This window comes from Heterodontus francisci, chromosome 17 (assembly GCF_036365525.1).
Source record: "Heterodontus francisci isolate sHetFra1 chromosome 17, sHetFra1.hap1, whole genome shotgun sequence".
Lineage (NCBI taxonomy): Eukaryota > Metazoa > Chordata > Chondrichthyes > Heterodontiformes > Heterodontidae > Heterodontus > Heterodontus francisci.
In genome coordinates, this window is record NC_090387.1 from 38,040,035 (window position 1) to 38,065,973 (window position 25,939).

At 44.2% G+C, this 25,939-nt stretch overlaps 1 protein-coding gene across 16 annotated transcripts in view; it reads right to left on the reverse strand.

Annotated features, from left to right (window-relative positions):
- Positions 1-25,939, reverse strand: part of banp (BTG3 associated nuclear protein) — a 376,487-nt gene that overhangs the window by 39,478 nt on the left and 311,070 nt on the right. For 6 of the 16 annotated variants that reach the window (XR_010976672.1, XR_010976674.1, XR_010976675.1 and 3 more), the window contains one exon: positions 957-1,045. Coding sequence is in view for 6 of the 16 variants with exons in the window: in XM_068049289.1 (XP_067905390.1) it covers positions 902-1,045 (144 nt within the window). In the remaining 10 variants the exon portion in view is untranslated. Of the gene's footprint in view, positions 1-901; positions 1,046-25,939 lie in introns of those variants that run through there. The other 10 variants (XM_068049289.1, XM_068049288.1, XM_068049291.1 and 7 more) reach the window with 3 other exon arrangements.

Genomic DNA, 25,939 nt, shown 5'->3' on the forward strand with positions numbered 1-25,939 from the left:
CTGACCTCATGATGGAAGGAAGGTCATTGATGAAACAACTGAAGATGGTTGGGCCTAGGACACTATTCTGAGGAATTCCTGCAGCCACGTCCTGGGGCTGAGACGACTGACCTCCAACAACCACAACTGTCTTACTTTGCGCTAGATATGACTCCAACCAGTGAAGAGTTTTCCCTGTGATTCCCATTGACGACAATTTGGCTGGAGCTCCATGATGCCACACTCTGTCAAATGCTGCCTTAATATCAAGGGCAATCACTCTCACCTCCCCTCAAGTTCACCTCTTTTGTCCATGTTTGGGTGCCTGGCCCTTTAAGGAACGTTTGTGGAGTACCCATCTTGCAGCAGAATGCCTGTTGTTTTCAGGATGAAGTATGAATATGTTGTGTGGATCTGCATGGTCCCAATGTGGTATCCTGGCATCACATCAGCCGGTTTGGCTGTATGACGTCAGGGTAGCATCAGTTCACAGCCTTCCATTGCATGCTGGAAATGCAGGGACCCGGTCAGCAGTGCATTGCACCCAGCAAAGCAGCAGTAGGCCTCCAGTGCCGCGACAGCAATGAATTTCATGCTCATAAACTTTTGGGGGACTTCTCATTTAATAGTGACTCCATCAATGGTGGTGGAGGCCAATAATGTAAATGGAGAAAGCCACAAAAGTAGTGATCTCCAGGAATATATCCCAGTATGCTGGTGAAACATTTGCACATTTAGCAACAGAGGAACATTCATTCATAAATTATTTTCATCCGCAATAGATAACTGCCTAAGAGAAAACCCAAAAGACACTGCTTTTCAGGCTGTTCGCCAAGATTACAACTGTACTGAACAATCAATTTATCTTACCTAAAGACTGAAGAGGAAATAAATTGACATACGTCTCCATTTTGTTACTCACTTGAGCTGCTGTGGTGTGATCTGTTACTGGTGCAAGTTGTACATATTGCACCTGGATGTCACTTCCCTGTAGAGGTGATCCATCTACTCCACTGGCTGGATGTTCAGCAGAAGCAACTGCAATTAATTGTGCACCTTGCAACACCTACAAAAACAAATATAATGCTTAAAAACAAGTATATTCACTGCATTAGCTTAATATACTTTCAGGCCAGTCTTTATCTAAACACTGTTGCTAAAACAGTAGATAAATAAAAGAATGTTGTGAACAAAAGTGCTTGAAAGATTACTTTTCAGAATTTAAGATGCTGACATTAATAGGTTGTACAATACGATAGCTCATGTTCCACATGGATTCTGACTAAAATTCCACCCTTCATTTTTCGAATCCACGCATGATTACAGGTATCTCTCAATGTTCCTCGCACTACTGTTCTCATTGCATCCTGAGATCTATACTCAGTGCCATGCACCGCTACACACACACACTCTCGACCTCTCTCTTCAGCTACGACTCTCTCTCAAAGCTGTCCTACTCCTCAGTTTCATTTCATCCTTTGTCTCATTTAACGCCATAACAAAAAGTTTTTTCTCTTCCTCTCAGGTGTTAATAATTGCAATCTCCAACAGCTCAAGGATACCAATGCTCCTCCAGGTCTTTCTTCCCCTACACTTCCCTCTGACCCCATTCCTTCTTCTAATCTCACCTTTTGCTGTGTATTCACAATACCCTGTGACCTTCCTGACCCTGAACGATCTATCCTGAGCAAAGGATTCAGCTTTATCCCCTTACATCCTCACCTCAATGAATTTTGAGCTCAGCACGGCGTTGAACTCTTCTTCTGCCTTTGTCTCCGTACCCACGTTTCTGGCCAGGAGTCCTCCCCCCGCACAGCAGACTCTTTTACCCATCTCTACTATTCTTCCTCCACCTGGACCCCTCCCTCTGGTCTGTTACTCTCTCTTGATCTTTTGATTGGGAATTGCCGACCTGACATCAGCCTTCTCAATTTCTCTGCTCCCCTCACTCACTCTAACCTGTCTGGCTCTGAACTTGCTACATTCGTTCTCTCCAACCTTAACATTGTTATCAAACCTGCTGTTGTTGTCTGGCGAACTGACCTCTACCTCGCAGAGGCCAAATGGCAACTCTCTGACACTTCCCCCGGATCATGATCCCACCACTGAACATCATCATTCCTTCACTGTCGCTGGGTCAAAATCCCGGAACTCCCCTCCTAACAGCACTGTTGGAGTACCTACACCCCAAGGACTGCAGCGGTTCAAGAAGGCAGCTCACCACCATCTTATCAAGGGCAATTAGGGATGGACAATAAATGCTGGCCTAGCCAGTGACACCCACATCCCATCAATGAATATTTTAAAAAGTTTCTCTGTCTCATCTGTTCTGATGATGCAACCTTCCACACCAGTGCTTCTGACATGCTTTCCTTTTTCCTCAACTGAGGATTCCCCCTCCCAACTGTGTTGAAAGGGCGCTCGACTGTGTCTGACTTATTTCCCACACTACTGCTCTCACCCCTACCTCCTAGAACCACGATAAGACTCCCCCGTCCTCACCTTTCACCCCACCAGCCTCTGTATTCAACGGATCATCCTCCGCCACCTCCAGCGTGATGCCACCACCAAACACATCTTCTCCTCCACTCCCCTTTCAGCATTCCAAAGGGACCATTCCCTCCGCAACACCCTGGTCCACTCCTCAATCACCCCCAACGCTCCCTCCCCTTTCCACGGCATTGTTCCATGCAAGCGCAAGAGATGCAACACCTGCCCTATTACCTCCTCTCTCCTCACCATCCAAGGCCCCAAACACTCAACTGAATGCAATTTTTTGAAGTGGAAAATGGTAAACAATAATATCCTGTCAAACACTTAAAAATCTACAACAACCTATAATACTGGAGACTTCATCATTATGGCATTTTGCTCTTTCCAGATTGGCTCACTGGTTGCATGTGACTTACAAATAATAAAATATACAAGTTGAAATTTATTTGTGCTCCTTTTGTGAATCTATTTGTTCAATATCTAGAAAATAACTTGCCCAAAAGTTACTCACTTGAATTTTTCAGCACTCAAGCACGATTTGTCCACCCATTGCACAAATAGGGATTAGAATGGAAGGCACTTCCTAAGCAGGGTGGAACTTTACCATCTAGTTACAAAGCAACATTGGCACAAATCCCAAAAGTTACCTGGACTTTAGTCCGAGAGAATAACAAAAACTCAGCAAGAAAGATCCAATCATGATTTAAGAGAGACGTTAAGGCTAATATTAAGTCTAGTATTATGGGGAATGAAGAAATGGCAGAGATGTTGAACAGATATTTTGTGTCTGTTTTCACAGTAGAAGACACAAATTAACAATACACTTAGAAAAGGTTATATATTATATATGATAAGACAAAGTCAACTTGGTTTTACGAAAGAGAATTTGTGATGGACAAATTTATTAGAGTTTTTTGAGGATGTAACTAGTAGGGTAGAAAAAGGGGAGCCAGTAGATGTAGTATACTTGGATTTCCAAAAAGGCATTCGATAAGTGCCACACAAAAGGTTAATATGCGAGATAAGGGCTCACAGATTTTGGGGTAATATATTAGCATAGATGAATGATTGGCTAACAGACAGAAAGCAGAGAGTAGCAATAAACGAGGCATTTTCAAGTTGGCAGGCTGTAACTAGTGGAGTGCCACAAGGATCAGTGCTGGGTCCTCAGCTATTTACAATCTATATTAACGATTCAGATGAAGACACCCAGAGTAATGTATCTAAGTTTGCTGATGATACAAAATTAGGTGGGAATGTAAACTTTGAGGTCAAAAATAAGCTGCAAAGATAGGTTAATTGAGTGGGCAACAAGGTGGCAGACGGAGTATAATGTGAGGAAGGTTGAGGTTATTCACTTTGGTCGCAAGAATAGAAAAGCAGAATATTTTTTAAAAGATGTGAAACTTGTAAATGTTGAGATCCAGAGAGACTTGGGAGTACCCATACAAGGAATACAGAAAGTTAGCATTCAGGTACAGCAAGCAATTGAAACAGCAAATGGCATGTTGGCCATTATTGCAAGGGGATTGAAATAAGGAAGTCTTGCTGCAACTGTACAGGGTTTTGTTGAGGCCACACCTGGAGTTCTGAGTCTCCATATCGAAGGAAGAATACACTTGCCTTTATGGCAGTACAGTGAAGGTTCACAATATTGGTTCCTGGGACGAAAGAGTTGTCCTATGATAAGAAGTTGAGTAAATTGGGCCGATACTCTCTGGAGTTTAGAAGAATGGGAGATGTTACTTTCCCTGGCTGGGTGATCGAGAACACAGGGGCACAGCCTCAGGATAAAGGAAACAATCATTTAGGACTGAGATGAGGTGAAATTTCTTCGTTCAGAGGGCTATGAAGCTTCAGAATGGTCTACCAAAGAGGGTTGAGGAAGCTCCATCATGAAGTATATTCAAAACTGAGATCGATAGACTTTTGATCTCTCAAGGAATCAAGGGATGTTCGAAGCGGGCAGGAAAGTCGAGCTGTGGTGGAAGATCAGCCATGATTGTACTGAATGGAGGAGCAGCCTCAAAGGGCCAAATGGTCTATTCCTGCTCTTATTTCTCATGTTCTTATACATATGCTGATTGGAGAGGGATTAGAGGGGAAGGAAAAAAGTTGTGGGATGTTGCAGATCTGTTATTGAAGTACATGAAGTAACTTGGTTATTAATATTTCATAACATAACCAATGGACTTAATACATAGCATTTAGAAAATCCTTTACTGGAAACAGCTGGAAGACTGAAAATGTGTCCTGTCTATATGTAGATATTCAACATGGTGTAAATATCCTCTGGAAATCTACATTCCCTCCCCAGTACTTGATATACTTTGGAATGTGTACCCATGCTTTGTTACAGCAGCTTTCCAGAAAAAAAAAAGTTCTATCAGAAAACTACAGTAAAATAGTATTTCAACCAGATTGTTAATTTACTAATATAAGCTGTGACCTAAAACAGATTTAAAATTAAGGATTATCTTCAGTAAAGTCTCTAAATTCACTTACCTACATTTAATATTTGTTTCTTTTTGTCAATGTTTTATAAGCAAGAATGCTTATAAAAGAGCACTTAACTCAAATCCAGATGCTCAGAAGACAACTGGGGAGTGCTGGTAGAGGGAGCGGTAAAACTGAACTGTAAGCATAACTGATGGCATTAAATAAAAAAGTGGAAATAAATATTCAAACAGATGGCCATGAAAATGAACAGAGCAATCTACAGGACTGATGTCCCAATTGCAGAGCTAAACCTAACACTGAGGTCAAAATGCAAAGAGCACTTTGGCAACCCACCCAACTCTTGCCTTGCACCATCATCTCCTTTGTCATTTAATCTCTCCTGTCTTCCTGTGGTGTCCAAGATGGCAGAGGGCGAGAAACTCTGAGTGGATACTCTCATGAATATGTCCAGTGCCATATGTACTTGTGTATCAACACGCCACATACTGGTAGAAAGTAGGTTTAGGACTGTGATTCTTACTGTCTGGGGGAGTGACAGCATAGCAGAGCTGGAGGACAGAGCGCAGGGGGAGAGTAGTCTGTGCGGCAAGCAACTAGGAGGGGAGTTGGCGTGGGAGTGAGAATATAAGAACATAAGAAATGGAAGCAAGAGTAGGACATTCGGCCCCTCAAGCCTGCCCCACCATTCAATAAGATCTTGGCTAATCTGCCCCAGACCTCAACTCCTCTTTCATGCCAGCTCCTCATAGCCCTCAACTCCCTAATATTTCAAAAATCTATCTACCTCCTCTTTAAATACTTTCAGTGATCTAGCCTCCACAACTCTCCGGGGTAGAGAATTCCAGACATTCACTACCCTCTGAGAGAAGAAATTCCTCAGTTTTAAATGAGTGTCCTCTTATTCTCTAACTATGTCCCCTTGTTCAAGATTCCCCCACTAGTGGAAACATCTTCTCAACATCTACCCTGTCAAGCCCCCTCAGAATCTTGTATGTTTCAATAAGATCAGCTCTCATTCTTCTAAACTCTAATGAATAAAGGCCTAACCTGTTTAGCCGTTCTTGAATCATCCCAGGAATCAGCCCAGTGAATCTCTTTTGAACTGCCTCCAATGCCAGTACATCCTTTCTTAAATAGGGGGACCAAAACTGTACACAGTACTCCAGGTGTGGCCTCACCAACACCATATACAGTTGTAACAAGACTTCCCCATTTTAAACTCCAACCCCCTAGCAATAATGGTCAAAATTCCATTTGCCTTCTTAATTACTTGCTGCACCAGCATGCTAACTTTTTGTGTTTCATGCACAAAAACACCCAGATCCCTCCGTGCTGCACTTTTTTGAAGTGTCTCTCCATTTAAATAATAGTCTGCCTTCTGATTCTTCCTACCAAAGTGCATGACCTCACACTTTCCTACATTGAACTCCATCTGCCAAATTTTTGCCCACTCACTCAACCTAGCTATATCCCCTTGCAGATTCCTTATGTCCTCATCACAATGTGCCCTCCCACCTATTTTTGTATCATCAGCAAATTTGGATATATTACACTTTGCCCCCTCCTCCAAGTCATTAATATTGTAAATATTGTAAATAATTGAGGCCCTAGGACCGAACCTTGTGGCACTCCACTAGTTACGTCTTTCCAACCTGAAAAAGACCCATTAATCCCGATTCTCTGTCTTCTGTGAGTTAATCAATCCTCAATCCATGCTAATACATTACCCCTAATACTGTCAGCTCCTATCTTGTGTAATAATCTTTTATGTGGCACCTTATCAAATGCCTTCTGGAAATCTAAATACACTACATCTAGAGTGGAGGGGGGAGCCTGGTTGGTGTCAGGCAACGGGTCCCGCAATCTCTAGGGGACCGGCAGCAACAGTGAGTCCTCAGTCCCGGAGAGGAAGGCGATCCTGATGGTCCCCCTTCACGGCCAGTGGGTGGGGGTGGGGGGATGGAGCTGCTGGGAACAGGAATGGGGGGGGAACTACGGGGACAGCGGGAGGGAGGAAGGAAAGGAAGGTTGCAGAGTAGGGAGACACTCTGAAAGCAAAGGACTGAGGATGGGGAAGACTCGGGGGAGGAAGTCTAGGGGAGGGGTAGAGGCTGGGAGCGGGCAGGGGTCATCTGGGTGCATGTAGAAGGGATGGTACAGCAGGGGGACGGAAATGCAAGGGGGACGTACATAAACTCTGTCACCACGACTATATACGCACCTGCATATGACCATGCACAGAATGTGCTAATGTCTCACAGCCTCTAATCGTCTTGAAACCCTCTTGCCATAGAACCAAGGCCACATGGTGGCCGGCGTGCAACGACCAACCCATGTTAAGAAAAAACACGCACAATCACCTTCCGCTCGTCAAAATGAAGTTTGGAACCTAGAACTTCGGGGCCCCCATTAACAACTGCATAGCCACCATAGCTTGGGAACTCAGGGCGGCAATATTGATGTTGATGCATCTAAGTGAGACACGATGTGCAGGAGAGGGCCAACTGAAGGAGCAAGATGGCAAATACACCTTTCTTGGGAAGGCTCACCCAGAAGAGGAACGTTGCTTCCCTGGGTGGGCTTCGCCATCAAAAACTAGCTTGTATGGCACTTCAGCGACTCCCCATATGGGATAAGAGAGCACCTCAAGACTGCCCAGCTCACCCTAACAAGAAACCAGCAAGCCACTGTTGTCAGTGCAACTCTTGAGGCAGTAGTCGAGGCCAAAGAAGGATTCTACACCGACCTCAAGCAATCCCCAGCCTGTGTCCCAGCAAACGACAAACTGATCCTTTTTAGAGAATTCAATGCCAGAGTCCAGAAGGACGCAAATCTCTGGAAGGGAGTGATTCGTAAGGAAGGAGTAGGGTAAGCAAACTCTAACAGAGTCCTCCTCCTGACAAAAACGCCTTGTGCATGACCTCATCATAACTAATACTCTATTCTGCCAGGCGAGACAAACACAAGACCTCATGGCAAAACCTGCGGTCCAAACACTGGCACCTGCTCGACTACATCATCATTCAAGTGAGGAACTGCAGAGTTATCCACATTACCCATGCTGTGACAGGTACCACGACTGCTGAAACGACCATCGCCTCGACTGATCTACTATCTCCATCAGCCTAGCTCCCAAGCAGCAGAAGCAACAAAAGCAATGCCGCAAGTAAATTAACATTGAAGGCCTCAAAGATCCTGCTAAAGTGAGCTTTCTCAGTCAGCACCTTACCGCCACCAGGAGCCACTGTGTGCCATTACTGCCTAGCCAACTCTAAAGGCCACCATAACAAGCACCTGCAAAAAGGTCCTTGTCTTCTCCACCACGAAGCATCGTAACTGCTTTGGCGAGTACGACCAATACAGGACCTAATTGAGCATCAGCGCAACGCCTTCACAGACTGGAAACGTCACCACACATCCAAGATAAGTCAGCAATCCTACAGGCTCCAGAAGGCAGCAGTGCAGCGTAAAACCCAGGACTGAAGAAACAAATGATCTGTAGAAAGCGCGAGAGATCCAGCAACTCACAGTCACCAACAACATGCACCGTTTCTTCAGAGCTGTCAAGGCGATCAATGGCCCAAACACGCAAAGGCCCACTCTGCTGACAGCCAAGCATGGAAAAGAACTCATCAAGGACAGGGAGGCAGTCACTGCTCACTGGAAGGAAAATTGCGAAAAACTCCTCAACCGAGACTCTGTCTTTGACTTGAATGTCCTCAACTCCATCCCTCAACACCCTGTCCGGCTCAGTTTCGGTGCTACGCCAGTCCGAAGCGAGGTTGAAAAAGTCATTCAACAGCTGAAGAACAACAAGGCCTCTGGAGCATATGGAATTTCTACCGAAATCCTGAGGCATGGTGGAGATACACTCCTGGCACGACTGCATAACTTCATATTCCTCATCTGTGATGAGCAGTGCTTGCTGGGGACTTCAGGGACATTGTGATCATGACTGTATTCAAGAAGGGAGGCAAAACCAATTGTGGAACTGCAGAGGAATCTCCCTGTTGTCGTACAGGGAAGATCATTGCAAGGATCCTCCTCAATCACCTCCTTCCAGTTGCTGAAGACCTCCTTCCAGATCACAGTGTAGCTTTCGTGCATCAAGAGGCATCACAGACATGATATTCACTTGGCAGCAAATGCAAGAAAAATGCATAGTACAACGCCAACTAGTGTACATGCCCTTTTCAACCTCACAAACGCCTTTGACTCTGTCAACCACAACGGCTTATTATAGAGCATTCTGCTCAAATTTAGCTGCCCTCAGAAATTTGTCACCATCCTCCATGATGAAATGCATGCCATGATCCTCATGAACGGAACCACCAAAGACCCTATCTCAGTCAAGACCAGGGTCAAGCAAGGCTATGTCATCGCACCAACCCTCTTCTCCATTTTCCTCGCTGTAATGCTTCACCTCATCTCCAGCAAACTACCCGAAAGCGTGGAGATAATCTACAGAACAGACGACTAACTTTTTAACCTGCGCCACCTTCAAACCAAAATCACTCCAATCTCAGTTGTCAAGCTTCAGTATGCAGATAAAGCTTGTGACTGTGCTCACTCTGAAACTGAACTCCAAATCATTGTCGACTCCTTCTCGGAGGCATATGAGAAAATGGGTTTTTCACTAAACACTTGGAAAACGAAGGACCTCTTCCAGCCAGCTCTCTCAGTACAACACCACCCCCATCAATCAAGATCAATGGCGAAATCCTGGAAAATGTGGACCATTTTCCATATTTCTTTCTATTATTCATTCATGGGATGTGGGCATCGCTGGCTAGGCCAACATCTATTGCCCACCCTTGAGAAGGTGGTGGTAAGCTGTCTTCTTGAACCGCTGCAGTCCTTGGTTGTAGGTACACTAATAGTGCTGTTCGGAAGGGAGTTCCAGGATTTTAGTCAAGCGACAGTGAAGGAACGGCGATATAGTTCCAAGTCAGGATGATCTGTGGCACGGAGGGGAACTTGCAGATGGTGGTGTCCCCGTGCATCTGCTTCCCTTGTCCTTCTATGTGGTAGAGATCACGGTTTTGGAAGGTGTTGTCGAAGGAGTCATGGTGAGTCACTGTAGTGCATCGGTGGTGGAGGGAGTGAATGTTTGTAGATGGGGTGCCAATCAAGCAGGCTGCTTTGTCCTGGATGGTGTTGAGCTTCTTGAGTGTTGTTGGAGCTGCACCCATCCAGGTAAGTGGAGAGTATTCCATTACACTCCTGAATTGTGCCTTGTAGATGGTGGACAGGCATTGGGGAGACAGGAAGGGAGTTACTCACTGCAGATTTCCCAGCCTCTGGCCTGCTCTTGCAGCCACAGTATTTATATGGCAGGTCCAGTTCAGTTTCTGGTCAATGGTAACCCCCAGGATATTGATAGTGGCGGATTCAGCGATAGTAATGCCATTGAACATCAAGGGGAGATAGTTTAGACAGGCATCATGACCGGCGCAGGCTTGGAGGGCCAAATGGCCTGTTCCTGTGCTGTACTGTTCTTTGACTGCTTGTTCAGCTCTGGGGAAACTGTAAGATTTATCACACAGAAAGCCAAGTAGTGTAACTGGAAAAGCCATCAATGAAGCAGCTCTCTCTCTCTTTCTCTTCAGTCAGACCACCACAGCCAGCAACTTGGGAACAAGGATCGAACCCCTCTTCTGCCACCAGAAGCCCTGAGAAAAGCAAGCTCATCACTGCACGTGGCCAAGCGAGGATTTCAGGACTACAATTTCAACTGATGACTCAGACTGATATACTGTATTTAAATTCCATTTATTCCAGACCCTACTCCAAACACCAAAGCTGTTTTTCCCTCTGTAATCTGTGTGTGTGTGTGTGTGTGTGTGTATGAGAGAGACTCGTGGTGAATATGTGCATAAAAGCGTAGTGTATTTTAGTAATTTTTAACTGGCTTAGAGTGTTAAGAATAATAAACGTACATCTTTCTTGTTTAAACTAAAGAAAACCTGTCTATTGGTTCTTTGGCAATTATATTAAAGGAACAGGAGCAAGTGCTCACTGAGGTGGTAAGTTCAATCATTATGTAAAACGGATAAACCTAGTTGAGGTCAAACCAGAGAAGGGGTGAAAGGGGGTGCCTGAGACCCCCTCCTCACCTGACTGTAACACCTCTCTATTGCATGCTGCTTCCAGTTTGGCATTCAAGTAGTCCTGTGTTTTAGCTTCACCAGGCTGACACCTTAGGTATGCCTGGTGCTGCTCCTGACATGCACTCTTCATTGAACCAGGGTTAATCCCCCGGCTTCATGGTTATGGTAGAGTGGGGGATATGCCGGGCCAAGAGATTACCGATTGTGGTTGAATACAATTCTGCTGCTGATGGCCCACAGCGCCTCATGGATGCCCAGTTTTGAGTTGCTAGATCTGTTCAAAATCGATCCCGTTTAGCACGGCGGTAGTGCCACACAACACGATGGTGGGTTTCCTCAATGTGAAGATGGGACTGTGTCTCATCAAGGACTGTGCGGTGGTCACCCCTAACAATACTGCCATCAACAGATGCACCAGGGACAGGTAGATTGGTGAGGATGAGGTCAAGTATGTTTTTCCCTCTTGTTAGTTCGCTCACCACCTGCCGCAGACCCAGTCCAGCAGCTATGTCTTTTAGGACTCGGCCAGCTCGGTCAGTAGTGGTGCTACCAAGCTTCCCTTGGTGATGGACATTAAAGTCCCCCACCCAGAATACATTCTGTGCCCTTGTTACCCTCAGTGCTTCTTCCAATAGGTGTTCAACATGGGGAAGCACTGATTCATCAGCTGAAGGGGGTGCGGTAGGTGGTAATCAGCAGGAGGTTTCCATGCCCACGTTTGACCTGCTGCCATGAGACTTCATGGGGTCCCAATTCAATGCTGAGGACTCCCAGGGCAACTCCTTCCTGACTGTGCCGCCACTACTGGGATGCTGATGGTGGTGTCTGTAAAGTATGATTGAGTGAGTATGACTATGTCAGGCTGTTGCTTGACTAGTCTATGGGACAGCTCTCCCAATTTTGGCACAAGCCAAAGAATAGGAATGCCTGTACTTTTCATGCTCAAAGTACAACATGCTGCTACATCAGCAATGCAGCCTGCAAAGCACTGTGGTTACACCAGAATCATGTCCGTTGATGCCCTTCAGTGCTGACCCTGCTGATCAGCAGGTAAACAATTAACTTTCATGGAGCTAGTGAGCATTTCTTCAACAACTGTCTGCTTCATGCAGCAAGCAAATCTGGCACCTGTCCACATTTGAGGGTGGTGATCCAGGGCATCCCTAGACACCATTGAATGCAAACCCCCATCCCCCAACATATTTTATCAAGTAAATAACTAGCTATTTTTTGAAGGTCAAGACTGCTTCCCATGGCCTGGACTCTCATCAGGGATAGGCACTGACATGTTGCATCATGGGCATTTGACAAAATTATTGATTCAGCTATGCACATGGGGGCAATTAAGCTGGATATAAAGTGTGTAGCCAATCTAATGCCATCAAAACGCAGTGCGATTTAGAATATATTTCTCCCTATAAATTAAGTAGCTAAGCACACAAACATCAATGGAGAGCAGCACAACTGTACTAGTTAGCTAGCAAACAAAATAGTATTGTCACAATCTTGTTTTCTTTCTCCTCAGAACTACTGTGTGTGCCTTTAAGACAGAAGGTTCTGGAGACTCAGAATGGTTGCCAAGCAACAGCTGCGAGAGAGTGGTCACGTGATTCAATGTTGCAATTTGACTTTTGAAAACTAGCTGGCACAGACTGGTTTGAGCAGAGAGAGCTCTGATGCTATTTGAACTGAAGGAGCTGTGTTATTTCTCTCTCAAAATTCTAAAAGGGAAGCTGTGTTTTCTCTCTCAAGATTCTACCAAGCAACAAGCCAAATTAATTCCCTAAAAAAATAAGAAAAGCTTTTATTTCTTAACAAAGTATCGGTATTGTTGTGTTCATCACTGAAGGGACAGTTAATGCTACAACAGCCAAAATGCTAAATTCCTATCTTTGAAGGACATTTTTTTTTCCATCGGACCACTGCGATGGAAGACTCCATTCATCAGGAACGTAACTTGCAAAGACTTTATTTTTATTTTTTCAGTCTGCTAATTAAAAACGGAATTACTGTCAATTTTAGTATATGTATGCGAATATGGGCGTTCGATTTTTAAATAAAAAGTTAAAAGGTCTTTAGATATTGGTTTATCTTAGTAGTGTTTAAGATTTTCGTATTTTTAATAAATAGTTAATTTGTTGTTATCTAAAGATACCTGGTTTGGTCCGCTTCATTTGGGGGTTACTAGAGTGTTCAATTTGCCTTCTTTTGCAAATTTGGAAAGCTTAAAGAAATATGCTGCGACCTGTGGAGCAACAGGACTGAATTAACAGTGCGTTGCTTCCACCGCAATCAGAATCATATATTTTAATTGGTGTCTTTGTCCTGGGCGGTCGTAACAGTATGCAATGCCAATGCAAATTACTTTTGTTGACAGAATAGAGCTAGCTACACCATGCCACTGGGTGGTAGATAGACCTTATTGCATGACCTCTGTGGGTTTCACACTGTGTCAGCAGTGCAGATTCATCCAATAAACCATGAAACCCAAGGAAAGGATTGTTATTGTGGTCATTGAGGTGAGGCAGTAGAAAAATCAGCAATAAGAAGACAGAACATTTATCACACTGCTGTTCGTCACAAGTGAATTTAACTTGTGATTGTCTCCACCTGCTTTTAATATGTATCTGAAGACAGGGCAACCAAAAAAGGGCAGTGATCTCCAAATCAAGAGAATTTTATAAGGTGAAGCAGATAGTACTTCAGAAGAGTCATGTAAAACAGAAAAGCAGAGTGGGACAGGAAGGAGCAGAGAGATTTACGGTAGGTAGCCAAGACTAATTTATTCACCTTGACAGGCTGTGAAACCAGGTCGTGGATTCTACAGAAACAACAGAAACTCTCAGACAAAATGTCATTTGCTCACCAAAGCTAGTGACAAAATTATAAACACACTTACAAATAAAGAGTACCCTCAGTTCCTCCAATAAAGCGATTTTCTTAAATTCACTTACGTTTATATGTTAGTCACTATCGATTCTGATTCAGTTCTGACAAGCTAATTATTAACCACACAAAGCTTTTCGGAAAAAAGTTGAGCGGTTGTTCCTGCATGTATTATTCAGTTACAAAATATTTAGTCACTATCTGTAAGATTGTACTCCAGACTAACCAATTTATGTCCAAGCCAAATCTCTTACCTGTTATCAAAGGTGCACTTTTAATGTAATATAACTATATGATACAACTTTCAAAGGACATTGGCCACTCAGGATAGCTACACTCAAGGTGGATAGTAAATAATGCACATTGCAGTTACTGATTTTTGACATACTTGTAAAACTTGCCCTTTAATCCAATTCGCAGCAAAAAAAGTTAATGACTGTTTCTAACATGGTCATTGTAACACAATAAATTTTTACTATGTCTTCTCTAACAGTTTTTACAACTGAAAAGGCAGCATAGATTTTGTTAAGGAATCGTAGACAGTTCATCATAGATTAAGGTTTATTAAAGCTATCCATTACATTTTTTTTTTATTTAGAGATACAGCACTGAAACAGGCCCTTCGGCCCACCGAGTCTGTGCCGACCAACAACCACCCATTTATACTAACCCTACATTAATCCCATATTCCTTATCACCTACCTACACTAGGGGCAATTTACAGCGGCCAATTTACCTATCACCTGCAAGTCTTTTGGCTGTGGGAGGAAACCGGAGCACCCGGGGAAAACCCACGTAGACACAGGGAGAACTTGCAAACTCCACACAGGCACTACCCAGAATCGAACCCGGGTCCCTGGAGCTGTGAGGCTGCGGTGCTAACCGCATTTTTTTTTACTAATTTACTAATTATTGTATATGGGTCAGCAGCATCTTGTTTTTGCCAATAACATTCATTTCCATTACACGGTACTCTTGTATTCAAGAGGAACCTACAGTGCTGACCTCTGCAGATTCCTTGGATTTTCTTGCCCTTTTCCCCTCAATACAAATTCTGGAACAATGTGATTGCAAATGAATAGCAGCGGAATTGCGATATTTATATAGAAGTAAAAGTCCAACAACTTTCAACATGTCACTCAGCTTGTGTCCCAGGTCAAAATAATGTGTGCTAGAGCACAGAAATCGAGACATTCCCTAAATAACTTTTGCCATTTTAAAATGAGTTTACATAACACAAGCCTTTAAACTTGTATTTTAAAATAACCTAGCTGCTAGGTTAAAGGCTTGGAGCAGGGGTATCCAACCTTTTCACGTGGGGCGCCACATTACAAATTTTGTCTTATATAGGGGGCCGGTGAGACAATTTCGGAAAGATAAAGGCATTAAAAATTTATCTTACTATTAATCAAAACAACAAATGTGCATTTTTGTCAAGAAGCTTTAAATGAGAAGGCTAATTTATTGACTTACATTCTCGTCACTATGTTGGACACTGAGTTAGTGAGATACCTGGCATTTTTTGCATACACACGTAGTCAGTGTTTGTCCGCACATTTGTTCTCACGATGCGGAGTATTCTGGATAGATGTCCAACTGTCAGGAGTGATCTTGATTGCGCTCTCCCCCTCCTCTCTCTCTAACCTCTTCCCTTCTCTGGCCCCACCCTCTGTCTCCGTTCTTCCTGCCCCCCCCAATCCAACAGTTGCAATGAGCAGGAACTCTCCACTGAGCAGCTTTGTGGTCGGTCAGTTTTTAAAAAAAATCAGAACCATCAGTTTCACAGCTGACAGGTGCTTACAGCAGAAACAGTGCTTCCGAACCTCAGACAACTTTGGGATTTTCGGCGGGCTTTTTAAAATAAAATCGGAACTCGTTGGAAAACCACAAACTTGTCCAAGGTTCAGAAGCACTGTCTCTGCTCTAAGTACCGATGGCTGCAATTTTTAAAAAAAAGTTGGACTGGTCTGTAAGAAGCCACCAACGGGTGAAGGTGCTAAATTGGGAGAAGGCTAATTATAACAATATTAGGCAGGAACTGAAGAATTTAGATTGGGGCGGCTGTTTGAGGGTAAATCAACATCTGACATGTGGGAGTCTTTCAAACGTCAGTTGATTAGAATCCAGGACCAGCATGTTCCTGTGAGGAAGAAGAATAAGTTTGGCAAGTTTCGGGAACCTTGGATAACGCGGGATATTGTGAGCCCAGTCAAAAAGAAAAAGGAAGCATTCGTAAGGGCTGGAAGGCTAGGAACAGACGAATCCCTTGAGGAATATAAAGACAGTAGGAAGGAACTTAAGCAAGGAGTCAGGAGGGTTAAAAGGAGTCATGAAAAGTCATTGGCAAACAGGATTAAGGATAATCCCAAGGATTTTTATACATATATAAAAAGCAAGAGGGTAACCAGTGAAAGGGTTGGCCCACTCAAGGACAGAGAAGGGAATCTATGTGTGGAGCCAGAGGAAATGGGCGAGGTACTAAATGAGTACTTTGCATCAGTATTCACCAAAGAGAAGGACTTGGTGGATGATGAGCCGAGGGGAGGGAGTGTAGATAGTCTCAGTCATCTCATTATCAAAAAGGAGATTGTGTTGGGTGTCTTGCAAAGCATAAAGGTAGATGAGTCCCCAGGACCTGACGGGATCTACCCCAGAATACTAAGGGAGGCAAGGGAAGAAATTGCTGGGGCCTTGACAGAAATCTTTGCATCCTCATTGGCTACAGGTGAGGTCCCAGAGGACTGGAGAATAGCCAATGTGTTCCTTTGTTTAAGAAGGGTAGCAAGGATAATCCAGGAAATTGTAGGCCGGTGAGCCTTACGTCAGTGGTAGGGAAATTATTAGAGAGGATTCTTCGGGACATGCTTGCCTTCATCGGTCGGGGCAGAGAGTATAAAAATTGGCAAGTCATGTTGCAGCTGTACAGAACTTTAGTTAGGCCACACTCAGAATATTGCGTGCAATTCTGGTCGCCACACTACCAGAAGGACGTGGAGGCTTTGAAGAGGGTACAGAAGAGGTTTACCAGGAGTTTGCCTGGTCTGGAGGGCATTAGCTATGAGGAGAGGTTGGATAAACTCGGATTGTTTTCATTGGAACGACGGAGGTGGAGGGGCGACATGATAGAGGTTTGCAAAGTTATGAGCGGCATGGACAGAGTGGATAGTCAGAAGCTTTTTCCCAGGGTGGAAGAGTCAGTTACTAGGGAACATAGGTTTAAGGTGAGAGGGGCAAAGTTTAGAGGGGATGTGCGAGGCAAGTTCTTTACAGAGGGTGGTGAGTGCCTGGAACTTGCTGCCGGGGGAGGTGGTGGAAGCAGGTACGATAGCGACGTTTAAGAGGCATCTTGACAAATACATGAATAGGATGGGAAGAGAGGGATATGGTCCCCGGAAGTGCAGAAGGTTTTAGTTTAGGCAGGCATCAAGATCGGCGCAGGCTTGGAGGGCCGAATGGCCTGTTCCTGTGCTGTATTTTGACAGATCTTTGGGCACCAAGGGAATCAAGGAACATGGGGATCGGGCGGGCAAATGGAGTTGACGTTGAAGTACAGCCATGATCTTACTAAATGGCTCAGCAGGCTTTTCTGGTATGTTCTTCTGTAGAGCCTAATTGGAAGACAAACTTTAAAAAGGAAAGAGGCAACCCTGAGGAGGAGGAGCCACTGAATGGCCAACAGCAGCTGGGAAGATTTTTATGAGGCCAGGAGCAGCATTTATTCCACACAAATGTTGGTGGCAGCACAGTTTCTGTAGCATTTTGGAGCAGCCTACAGAAGTCCCTTTAAGGACTATTGGCTAGGGTGCTCTACGTTCAGTGTCACTGAGCATGTCCTGCGCATGCTTTGCTCATTGGTACCTAAAAAGTGCTACAGAGTCCTACAACGAGGGTAGACTCTGATTTAAATACTGTTAAATATCTTAGGCAGGAATTGCAACAGCCTATTTCAAGGCCTTCTTGAAAATGGAGTCAAGGCAGCCCTCAGGCAGTATTTTCTTCTTCAATTTTCATCAAACACACCAAATTTCAGCACGAGCTGGGTGATCGGCAGCCAAAATTGTTCCCACTGTGTGTAGACCAGACTATTCTTGAAGGACTATGGTCAAATACTTAATATCAACATGAAGTGTAAATTAAGTAATGCACAAGCAAATTTTGAAGGAAAGGTATAAGACTTGCAGCTTCCCAGATAAAGTACAAGCTCATATTATAATCAAAGGTGCAATGAACATACTGGCCTGATTGACTGAAGTATCAAACGAAAAATGATAACAAGAAATTATTTTTAAAAAGTGTGGGGAAAAAATCAGCCATACAGTGGCAAAAATTGGAATGGGTGGCAAATCAGTGCAGTGATTACTCCATGTGCAGGTCTGTGCTGGCTAGCAGCCACTGCCAAATTCAGCACCAGGTCTCATTTAGCTGGCAAACTGCTGGCGCTAAGTGGGCATCTGGAAGCAGCTCGGCAGTACCAACAGCACCAATTTGGGCTGGCTGCAGACAGAGTAATTGGATGCGATGTTGAGAGAAGGTGAACCCAGCTGGCAGAGGTTCATAGTTGCTCCTTCCAACTTCAATAAAGTTCAAAGTTTTGGGGCCTACTTCAGCAGGTTCCAACGGTCCCTTTAAGCATGGTTGGCTAAGCAGTTCCAGACCCAGAAGAACTAACTGGAACTTGTGCTGCTTAACTCCATTATAATCATTGGGGTCATTCAATTATTAGGACCCCAATGATTATAACAAAATCAGCCAGCCATCTGTTTTAGGTGGATGCCTTGCAAATAAAAGGTGCCTAATTCAATTTTGCGTGAGTAGCACTTCGGGGGGCGAGGGGGCGGGGGGGTAGGATGCAGAGTGTTGCAACCCAATTTGGTCCTTGTTTTGCCTATTTCATGCCTGAAAAACAGGCACATCAATGTCCAATTTCTCCCCCACAGTGTGTATCTTGATTAACAAAGCTAAACAGTATTTCTGGGCACAAATCTTTAAGTTATAGAATTTGTAAGGCAGCTGATAATAAGATAAATTGAGATTTTCCAAGATTATTTACTCTGAACTGGAAGACAACAGCAGTTCGGGAAACAAAAATCAAAACAGAAGATACATAGGCTAAATATCCAAATAGGAATAAATATAGGGATGTTTATCCTTGCACGAGACTGCTGAGGCAAAAATCATGTAATTTTCCCTTTCCTATAGGATCCCTGTAGCTTTTGTTCCATTTGTTTCCACTACTCAGATTGTATGCAAACCTGCCATTCTTTTCACTTTTATGCTTAAAGTTTAAATCTTATTGAAAGAAAATGTGCTTATTTTAAAAAAAAAATCTGAACTAGACTGGATAGCTCCATGGAGAGCTGGCTTGGACTCAACAGGCCGAATGGCCTCCTCTTGTGCTGTAAACTTTCTATGTTTCTATTAGAAGCCACTGGCAGGTGAGGCTCCCTTCTGGAAGTGCAGTCAGAAAATTATCCCCACTTCCTTTTTTGGAAAATCATTCTCTTCCATTGCCACCTGTGTTAATTGTATTTAACTGTATGTAGGTGATGGGCATTAACTGGGGATTCACTTGTGCCCCTATAAAATAGTCACAGACCGAAACTGTGGTTGGTAGGTTAGGAGGTGCATGCTCTGTAAATAAATACTGATAAAAGTGTGTAAAGATTAGCTTGAGATATATCCTTCAACAACTGGCTTTCTGGAGTATAACAATCTGAGCCCCCTGCTTCCAGGTGATTCATGTTTGAGAGGGCTGGATACTCTGGGTAGATTTTCAACTTGGAGTCTGGATGTAAAACTGGAATTGCGGATCAGCTGCCCATTACAGAAAGTACCCAATTTTCATTTCCATTGAAAACAATGGAAATGAAAAGCGAGCTGTTTCTATCGTGGATAGCTGATGTGCAACACCTGCTTTACACCCAGAGGCATGTTAAAAATGTATCCCTGTAACTCACCTCCATAACTATTGTTCATACTTCTCCAGATTTGGCCACAGGGCCATGCCATAGCCATTGGATCAAATCTTTATTTGACTTAACACTTCCTCTCCATAAGTTTACTTGACAACAAATCAAAAACTTGCTACTGGGGAACAGCGTGTAAATGCAATTCACCATTAAGTGATCAGAGCTATTTTTAATAATATCTTTGTCTGCAATTGTTAAGGCATCTGTAAATATTCAAAAAAGGCATCTAAAGTTCATTATTTTGACTAAAATATTTCTACAACTGGCATTTATATAATGCCTATAAAGTAGTGAAAATGTCTCAGGACACTGCACAGTGGCTCAAGAAAAATGTGATCAAGCAAAGAGGGTGACATTAGGAGCAGTGGCCAAATGTTTGGTCAAAGAAGTGAATTTTAAGGAGGTCTTAAAAAGGAGAGACAGAGTTATTTAGAGAAGGAATTCCTAAACATGGGGCCTAGACAGTTCAAGATATGGTCACAAATGGTGGAGCAAAAAGGGGGGAATGGGGTAAAGCCAAAAGGCCAGAGTCAGAAAGATAGTGTTTGGGGAGTGTCATAGAGCTGGAGGGGGTTACAAAGATAGGAAGGGACAAAACCATGAAGGAATTTAAATAGAAGGATAAGAATTTTAAAGTTGAGGTATTGGAGAAACCATTGTAGGTCAGCAAATACTGGGGTAATCGGTAAGTGGGACTTCAAGCAGGATAGGATATGGGCAGCAGGGTTTTAGATAGTCTAGGAAGTGAGTTTCAGAAGTAGATGAGCTAATGCAGGTGGGTGATATATTGTGAAGATGGAAATAGGCTGTCATTTTGATGGAGATGATATGGAGTCAAAAGCTCATATCAGGGTCGAATAGGACAACGAGCTTGCGAACAGTGGCCAGGAAGGGAGAGGGATTTTGGGGCAAGGGTACAGAGCTGGTCTTGGGAATAAAATGTTGATGCCATTTTACCAACCAGAAGTTGTTTTCCCAAACTGCCATATCAAGAACTTGTGGAAAATCCCTTAAGCATGCTAAAACAATTAAAGTAAGCTTCCAATTGATGTGTCCATATATTTTGAAATAGCCATCAATAAAATCATAGCATTAGGTTACAAGAGAGGAAAGAAAGAACTTCTATTTATATAGTATCTATCACATCTCTCAAAAGCATCCCAAAAGCACTTCACAATACAATGAATTACTTCTAACTTCAGTTGCCGTTATGTAGAAAAATGCAGTCAAAAACGGCCAGACTACCCTGACATAATTAAGTCTCATAATATGCTTATGTGAAGAGCTTCCCTAACATTTTCCATGTACAGATCTATGGTTCTATGAACATTAGAAAGCTTATAAATGTAAAAAGGACATCAAGTCTGCTTCTAGTCCATGCATGACTTCCTCAATCACAAACCCCCACACATCCCTATTCAGTATTACCTAAGTCTCTTCCTATTTTTCAAGTGAATCAACAGATCTGTTATTATCCACATCACTCTTAATCTCAGTTTGAGAATTACAGAAATAGGATCTGGACCACCCTGTGCTTGACTGGGGCAAGAAAGATATCATACAAAAATAGAGAGCTGAAAGCAAATTGAGTTTAAAAATTAAATTCAGCTGTAGTGCAATAATACTTTAATCATTATATGTTCTGTTTTACCATCATCGTCCCTGAACCATTCTGTTCATTCCTTCCCTCTTCAAAATAAAAGCATTTAAAAAGAAGGCAGAACTTAACTACTGCCTCATGGGTCAGGAAATTTCTGCAGTAAATCCTCAGTACTGGGCCAAACTCAATAGTTGAATACATGTGTAAATTAGGTCAATGGTTACACTGCAGCTACAAAGTCTTAGACCAGTACCTGTGAGGTGTAATGTGCAGCACTGGAGTTATAGTGCTCGTTACATATTTTTCCAAGTTGCAATAAGGTTAACCGCAAAGGAGCTTGGCTCTTCAAGCTGCCCATTTCTAAAATTAGAACAAAGCAGGCAGCCATGTTTATCCATTCATAGCATCAATAATATTGCACATAAAGTTTTACGTTTCCAGGGTACCATGCTGGAGTTATACTGCAGCTGACATGAAATCAAAATGGCATGAGACGGGCTTGTGGTCTGGGCCTCACAATAAAGGCCTGCTACCTGACCCGAACTGACGACATAGAGTCATAGAGAGATACAGCACTGAAACAGGTCCTTCGGCTCAGCAAGTCTATGCCGACCATCAACCATCCTTTTATACTAATCCTACATTAATCCCATATTCCCTACCACATCCCCACAATTCTGCTACCTACACTAGGGGCAATTTACAATGGCCAATTTACCTATCAACCTGCAAGTCTTGGGCTGTGGGAAGAAACCGGAGCACCCGGCGGAAACCCACGTGGTCACAGGGAGAACTTGCAAACTCCACACAGGCAGTACCCAGAATCGAACCCGGGAAACGGAAGGTAAGTTAACTGATGGTCGGGTCGGGTCGGGTCGAGTCAGGCGCAGGAAAAAGAGCAAGGACTCGGGCCAGGTCGAGCTCGGTTCGGATGTGGTTCTGTTGGGCTTGGGTCGGGTTTTCTTTTGCAGACCCAAGCAGGCCTTTACCTCACAACTCATTGACTTTAGTGCAATCACCCATTAGACTGAGGTCTGGCATCCACATTACATTGCTATTTTTGTGTGAATGTGTACCTGGAGCTTCTTTGCATGATCACGAAAGTGATGGCATAAACAGAGGGCTAGAATTGGTCCCCACCATTATTTTGGGTGCAGAGCTTGAAATTTATGAGCTGCCCATGTCTATTGCCAATGGAGGTGGGCAGCATGCAAATTTTGTACTGACCCCTCATTTAAAAGATTGGAGCGTGCAGCCCAGTGCAACCCAAGCTGCTGGCTGGCTGCACTCTCAACAAGAGGCCTAGCAGCATGAGAGGCTAGCACGTGTTCCAGCTAGTACCCAGCTCTTAAAGACAGTCTACCCCTCTTAAAGGTTAGCTGCACTTGATAACAGAAGACAGCTGCTGATTGGCATTGGTGCAAATCTGAACAAGGAATATGGAGCACCAGGCAAGGGAGAGGACTCCCAGGTCCTCAGATGGGGAGCTGGAAGCATTAAGTGACCAAGGTAGACAGAAGAGGAGGCACTGTTTCTGCGGGGGGCCAGGAGACCCTCAAGGCAGACCTTCCAAAGAGAATGGGAGCAGGTGGCTCGGAATGTCTATGCCCAGAGTCTGACCTAGGGACCTGGCAGCAAAAGTTTAATGACCTCACACATGTGGTTAAGGCCAGTGAATACACCTCATACTCACCAAACTACTAGCCTCTCATGCTGCTCAATGGATCACACACCCATTACTCACAAACACTCGAGACTCATGCCTAACGTTCACACGCTCTATCTCACTGACACACACCTTGCAATGATGTCAGCCTCACACCCGCCTCTCGCTGCCCCCACTTACCTCCAGCTATTCAGCTCTCGCAGGCACATCACCAAACACAGTGTGATACTATCACTGACATTCTGCCCTCTCTCTTGCAGGACAAGGTCACCCATAACAGAAGGGAGCAGCAGACAATCGGCTGTGGGCCGGCATGACTCCATCCACTGAGCCGATTGGAGGAGATGGTGCTGTGAATCATGCAGCCGGCTGCGACAGAGACCGTGGCGTCCGTTGTCACCAAGACCAATGAGTATGATGGCAAGTTACTGGCTTATGCCCCTTCTCAACTCCTTCCTCACCCTCATCCTGATATCTAGCATGAAGTGTAAGCTTCAGATGGTGTGACCATGGACTCCCTGCTTTCCTCCCCACCCTTTGCCTCCCCTTCTGTTTTTATGCTTTCAGATACCCAAGAACTCCCATCAGGCCAACCACAGCCAGGAAGAAGAGGGAAAGCAAGCCCACACCAGTGATGAGGAGACACCGTCACTTGATGGTGAGTTATTGTGCATGAGTGGGCTGCAGCCAGGCCAGGGAAAAGACAGATTGTGCACCAGCTTACCGGAGGGCAAGGTTGCATACGGGTTCTGCTACAGGAGAGTCAGAAAAAGACTTTAATAAGGCAGCATATAGGAGATTGCTGATAAGCACGCACACCGAGATGGTTGATGCATTGGCAGGCCTGCCATACAGCCTCTTATTATTGTTAAGGAACATAGAGGAGTCAGGCTCCAAAGTAGCAGAGGGTATCACACAGAGCTTGCAGCCCATCCTTTCCAGTATGGCAACTCCATGACAGCACCAGCAGACCCAACTGTGATGGAGCGTCTTGTTTTCATTGCAACACAGGTGGATCCACCCAACAGACAGGTCATGAGAACCAGCCACATGTAGAGGGATTAGCCCTTGTCCCAAGCAGCCAGCCTCTCATTTCTCTAAGAGGCCTGAAGATGGTGAGTAGGGCCAACTGGCACAGGATAAATTAATTGTGGCTGCTTCCAGGATAGAGGGCATTCACCGACATGATGTTCTTGGCATGCTCACACATTTATGTCACGGAACTCCTTGCAGTTTCTGTACCTCTCCCCGTTGTCATGGAGCCCCTGGAGAGACATGTATACACAGTTGATGGTGCCCTGCACCCATTATCTTGGAGAAACCACTTTCGTCCTTCTTAGCATACCGAGATATGTCGTTGATGTCTCCCACTCCCACCTGGACAGATTTCAACGCATAAAAATGTAACACAATGGCTTTGATGGCCACTGGCAGGGCTGTCCCACGCTGGTGTGAGGCTCCAAGTTGGGCTGTAGGACGTGGCAGAGCTCAGTGATCACCTCCTTTTTGAACCTGTGTAGCCTCAGGCACTGCTCCTGGATTAGGTGTAGGTAGGAAAAATGCCCTGAAAACCCCTTGGAGGGTATGGCCTTCTGTGTAGAGCTCTTCTCCTCATCGAGCTTCCCCTCGCTGCAGCCTCTGCTCCATCTCATGGTAATGTTGCAGAACAAGAAGCACTGAAGCCGCAGTTGTCCTTTCTTGGACCACAATTCTTGTGTTTTTCCTGATTTTTAGCACCCACTGTCAAAAAACATCTCCAAAAACACAGCAGAATATTTTCACAAGCAGAGGTAAGTCAAAAGCACCTTACATACAGTTTTTGTCTGGTGCTTTAAATAATGCTACTGCTGGGACCCTCTTGCAGTTGAACGCATGTTTATTGGTGAGTGACACGTGAATATGTTGAATGGACTTGCGCGGTTCAAGTTTGCAAACTGAGCGCAAAATTAGCTAGGAGGAAGCCAGTTCAGAGACATCCACTGCACGCAGAGGACACCAACGTGAGCGATCTTCCCAGCATGGGGCAGTGTGTGTGGGCCACACCCTAAGTGGTGAGAGGCACATCATGTCGCACTTAGAGGGCCTTTGGCTTCATGGTGCTGTCTACAGCAGCATTACAAATCCAAATTTTGCTCCCACTGTCTTAAATAGAGGAAAGCTGTCTAAAGCAACTTAGGTAAAGTTTTTAACTAAATAAAACTTATCAACCAAATTGTATATTAAATTTGTTTACATTCAAGTGATTACCTGTTATATTTACAATGTGGTCTCGGCACAATTCTAAAGAGGGTGCAGGAGCAAAGGGACCTGGGGGTATAAGTGCACAAATCATTGAAGGTTGCAGGGCAGGCTGAGAAAGCATATGGGAACCTGGGCTTAATAAATAGGGACATAGAGGACAAAAACAAGTAGGTTACAATAATAAACCTGTATAAAACACTGGTTTGGTCTCAACTGGCTTACTGTGTCCAGTTCTAGGCACTACACTTTCGGAAGGATGTTAAGGCATTAGAAAGATTGCAGAAAAGATTCACGAGAATGGTTCCAGGGATCAAGATCTTCAGTAACGTGGAAAGGTTGGAGAAGCTGGGTCTGTTCCCCTTGAAGAAGAGAAGATTAACAAAATATTTGATAGAGGCATTGAAAATCATGAGGGGTCTGGGCAGAGCAGATAAGGAGAAACTGTTCCCATCGGCCGAAGGATCCAGAACCAGAGGACACCAATTTAAGGTGATTGGCAAAAGAAGCAACATTGACACGAGGAAAAACCTTTTTA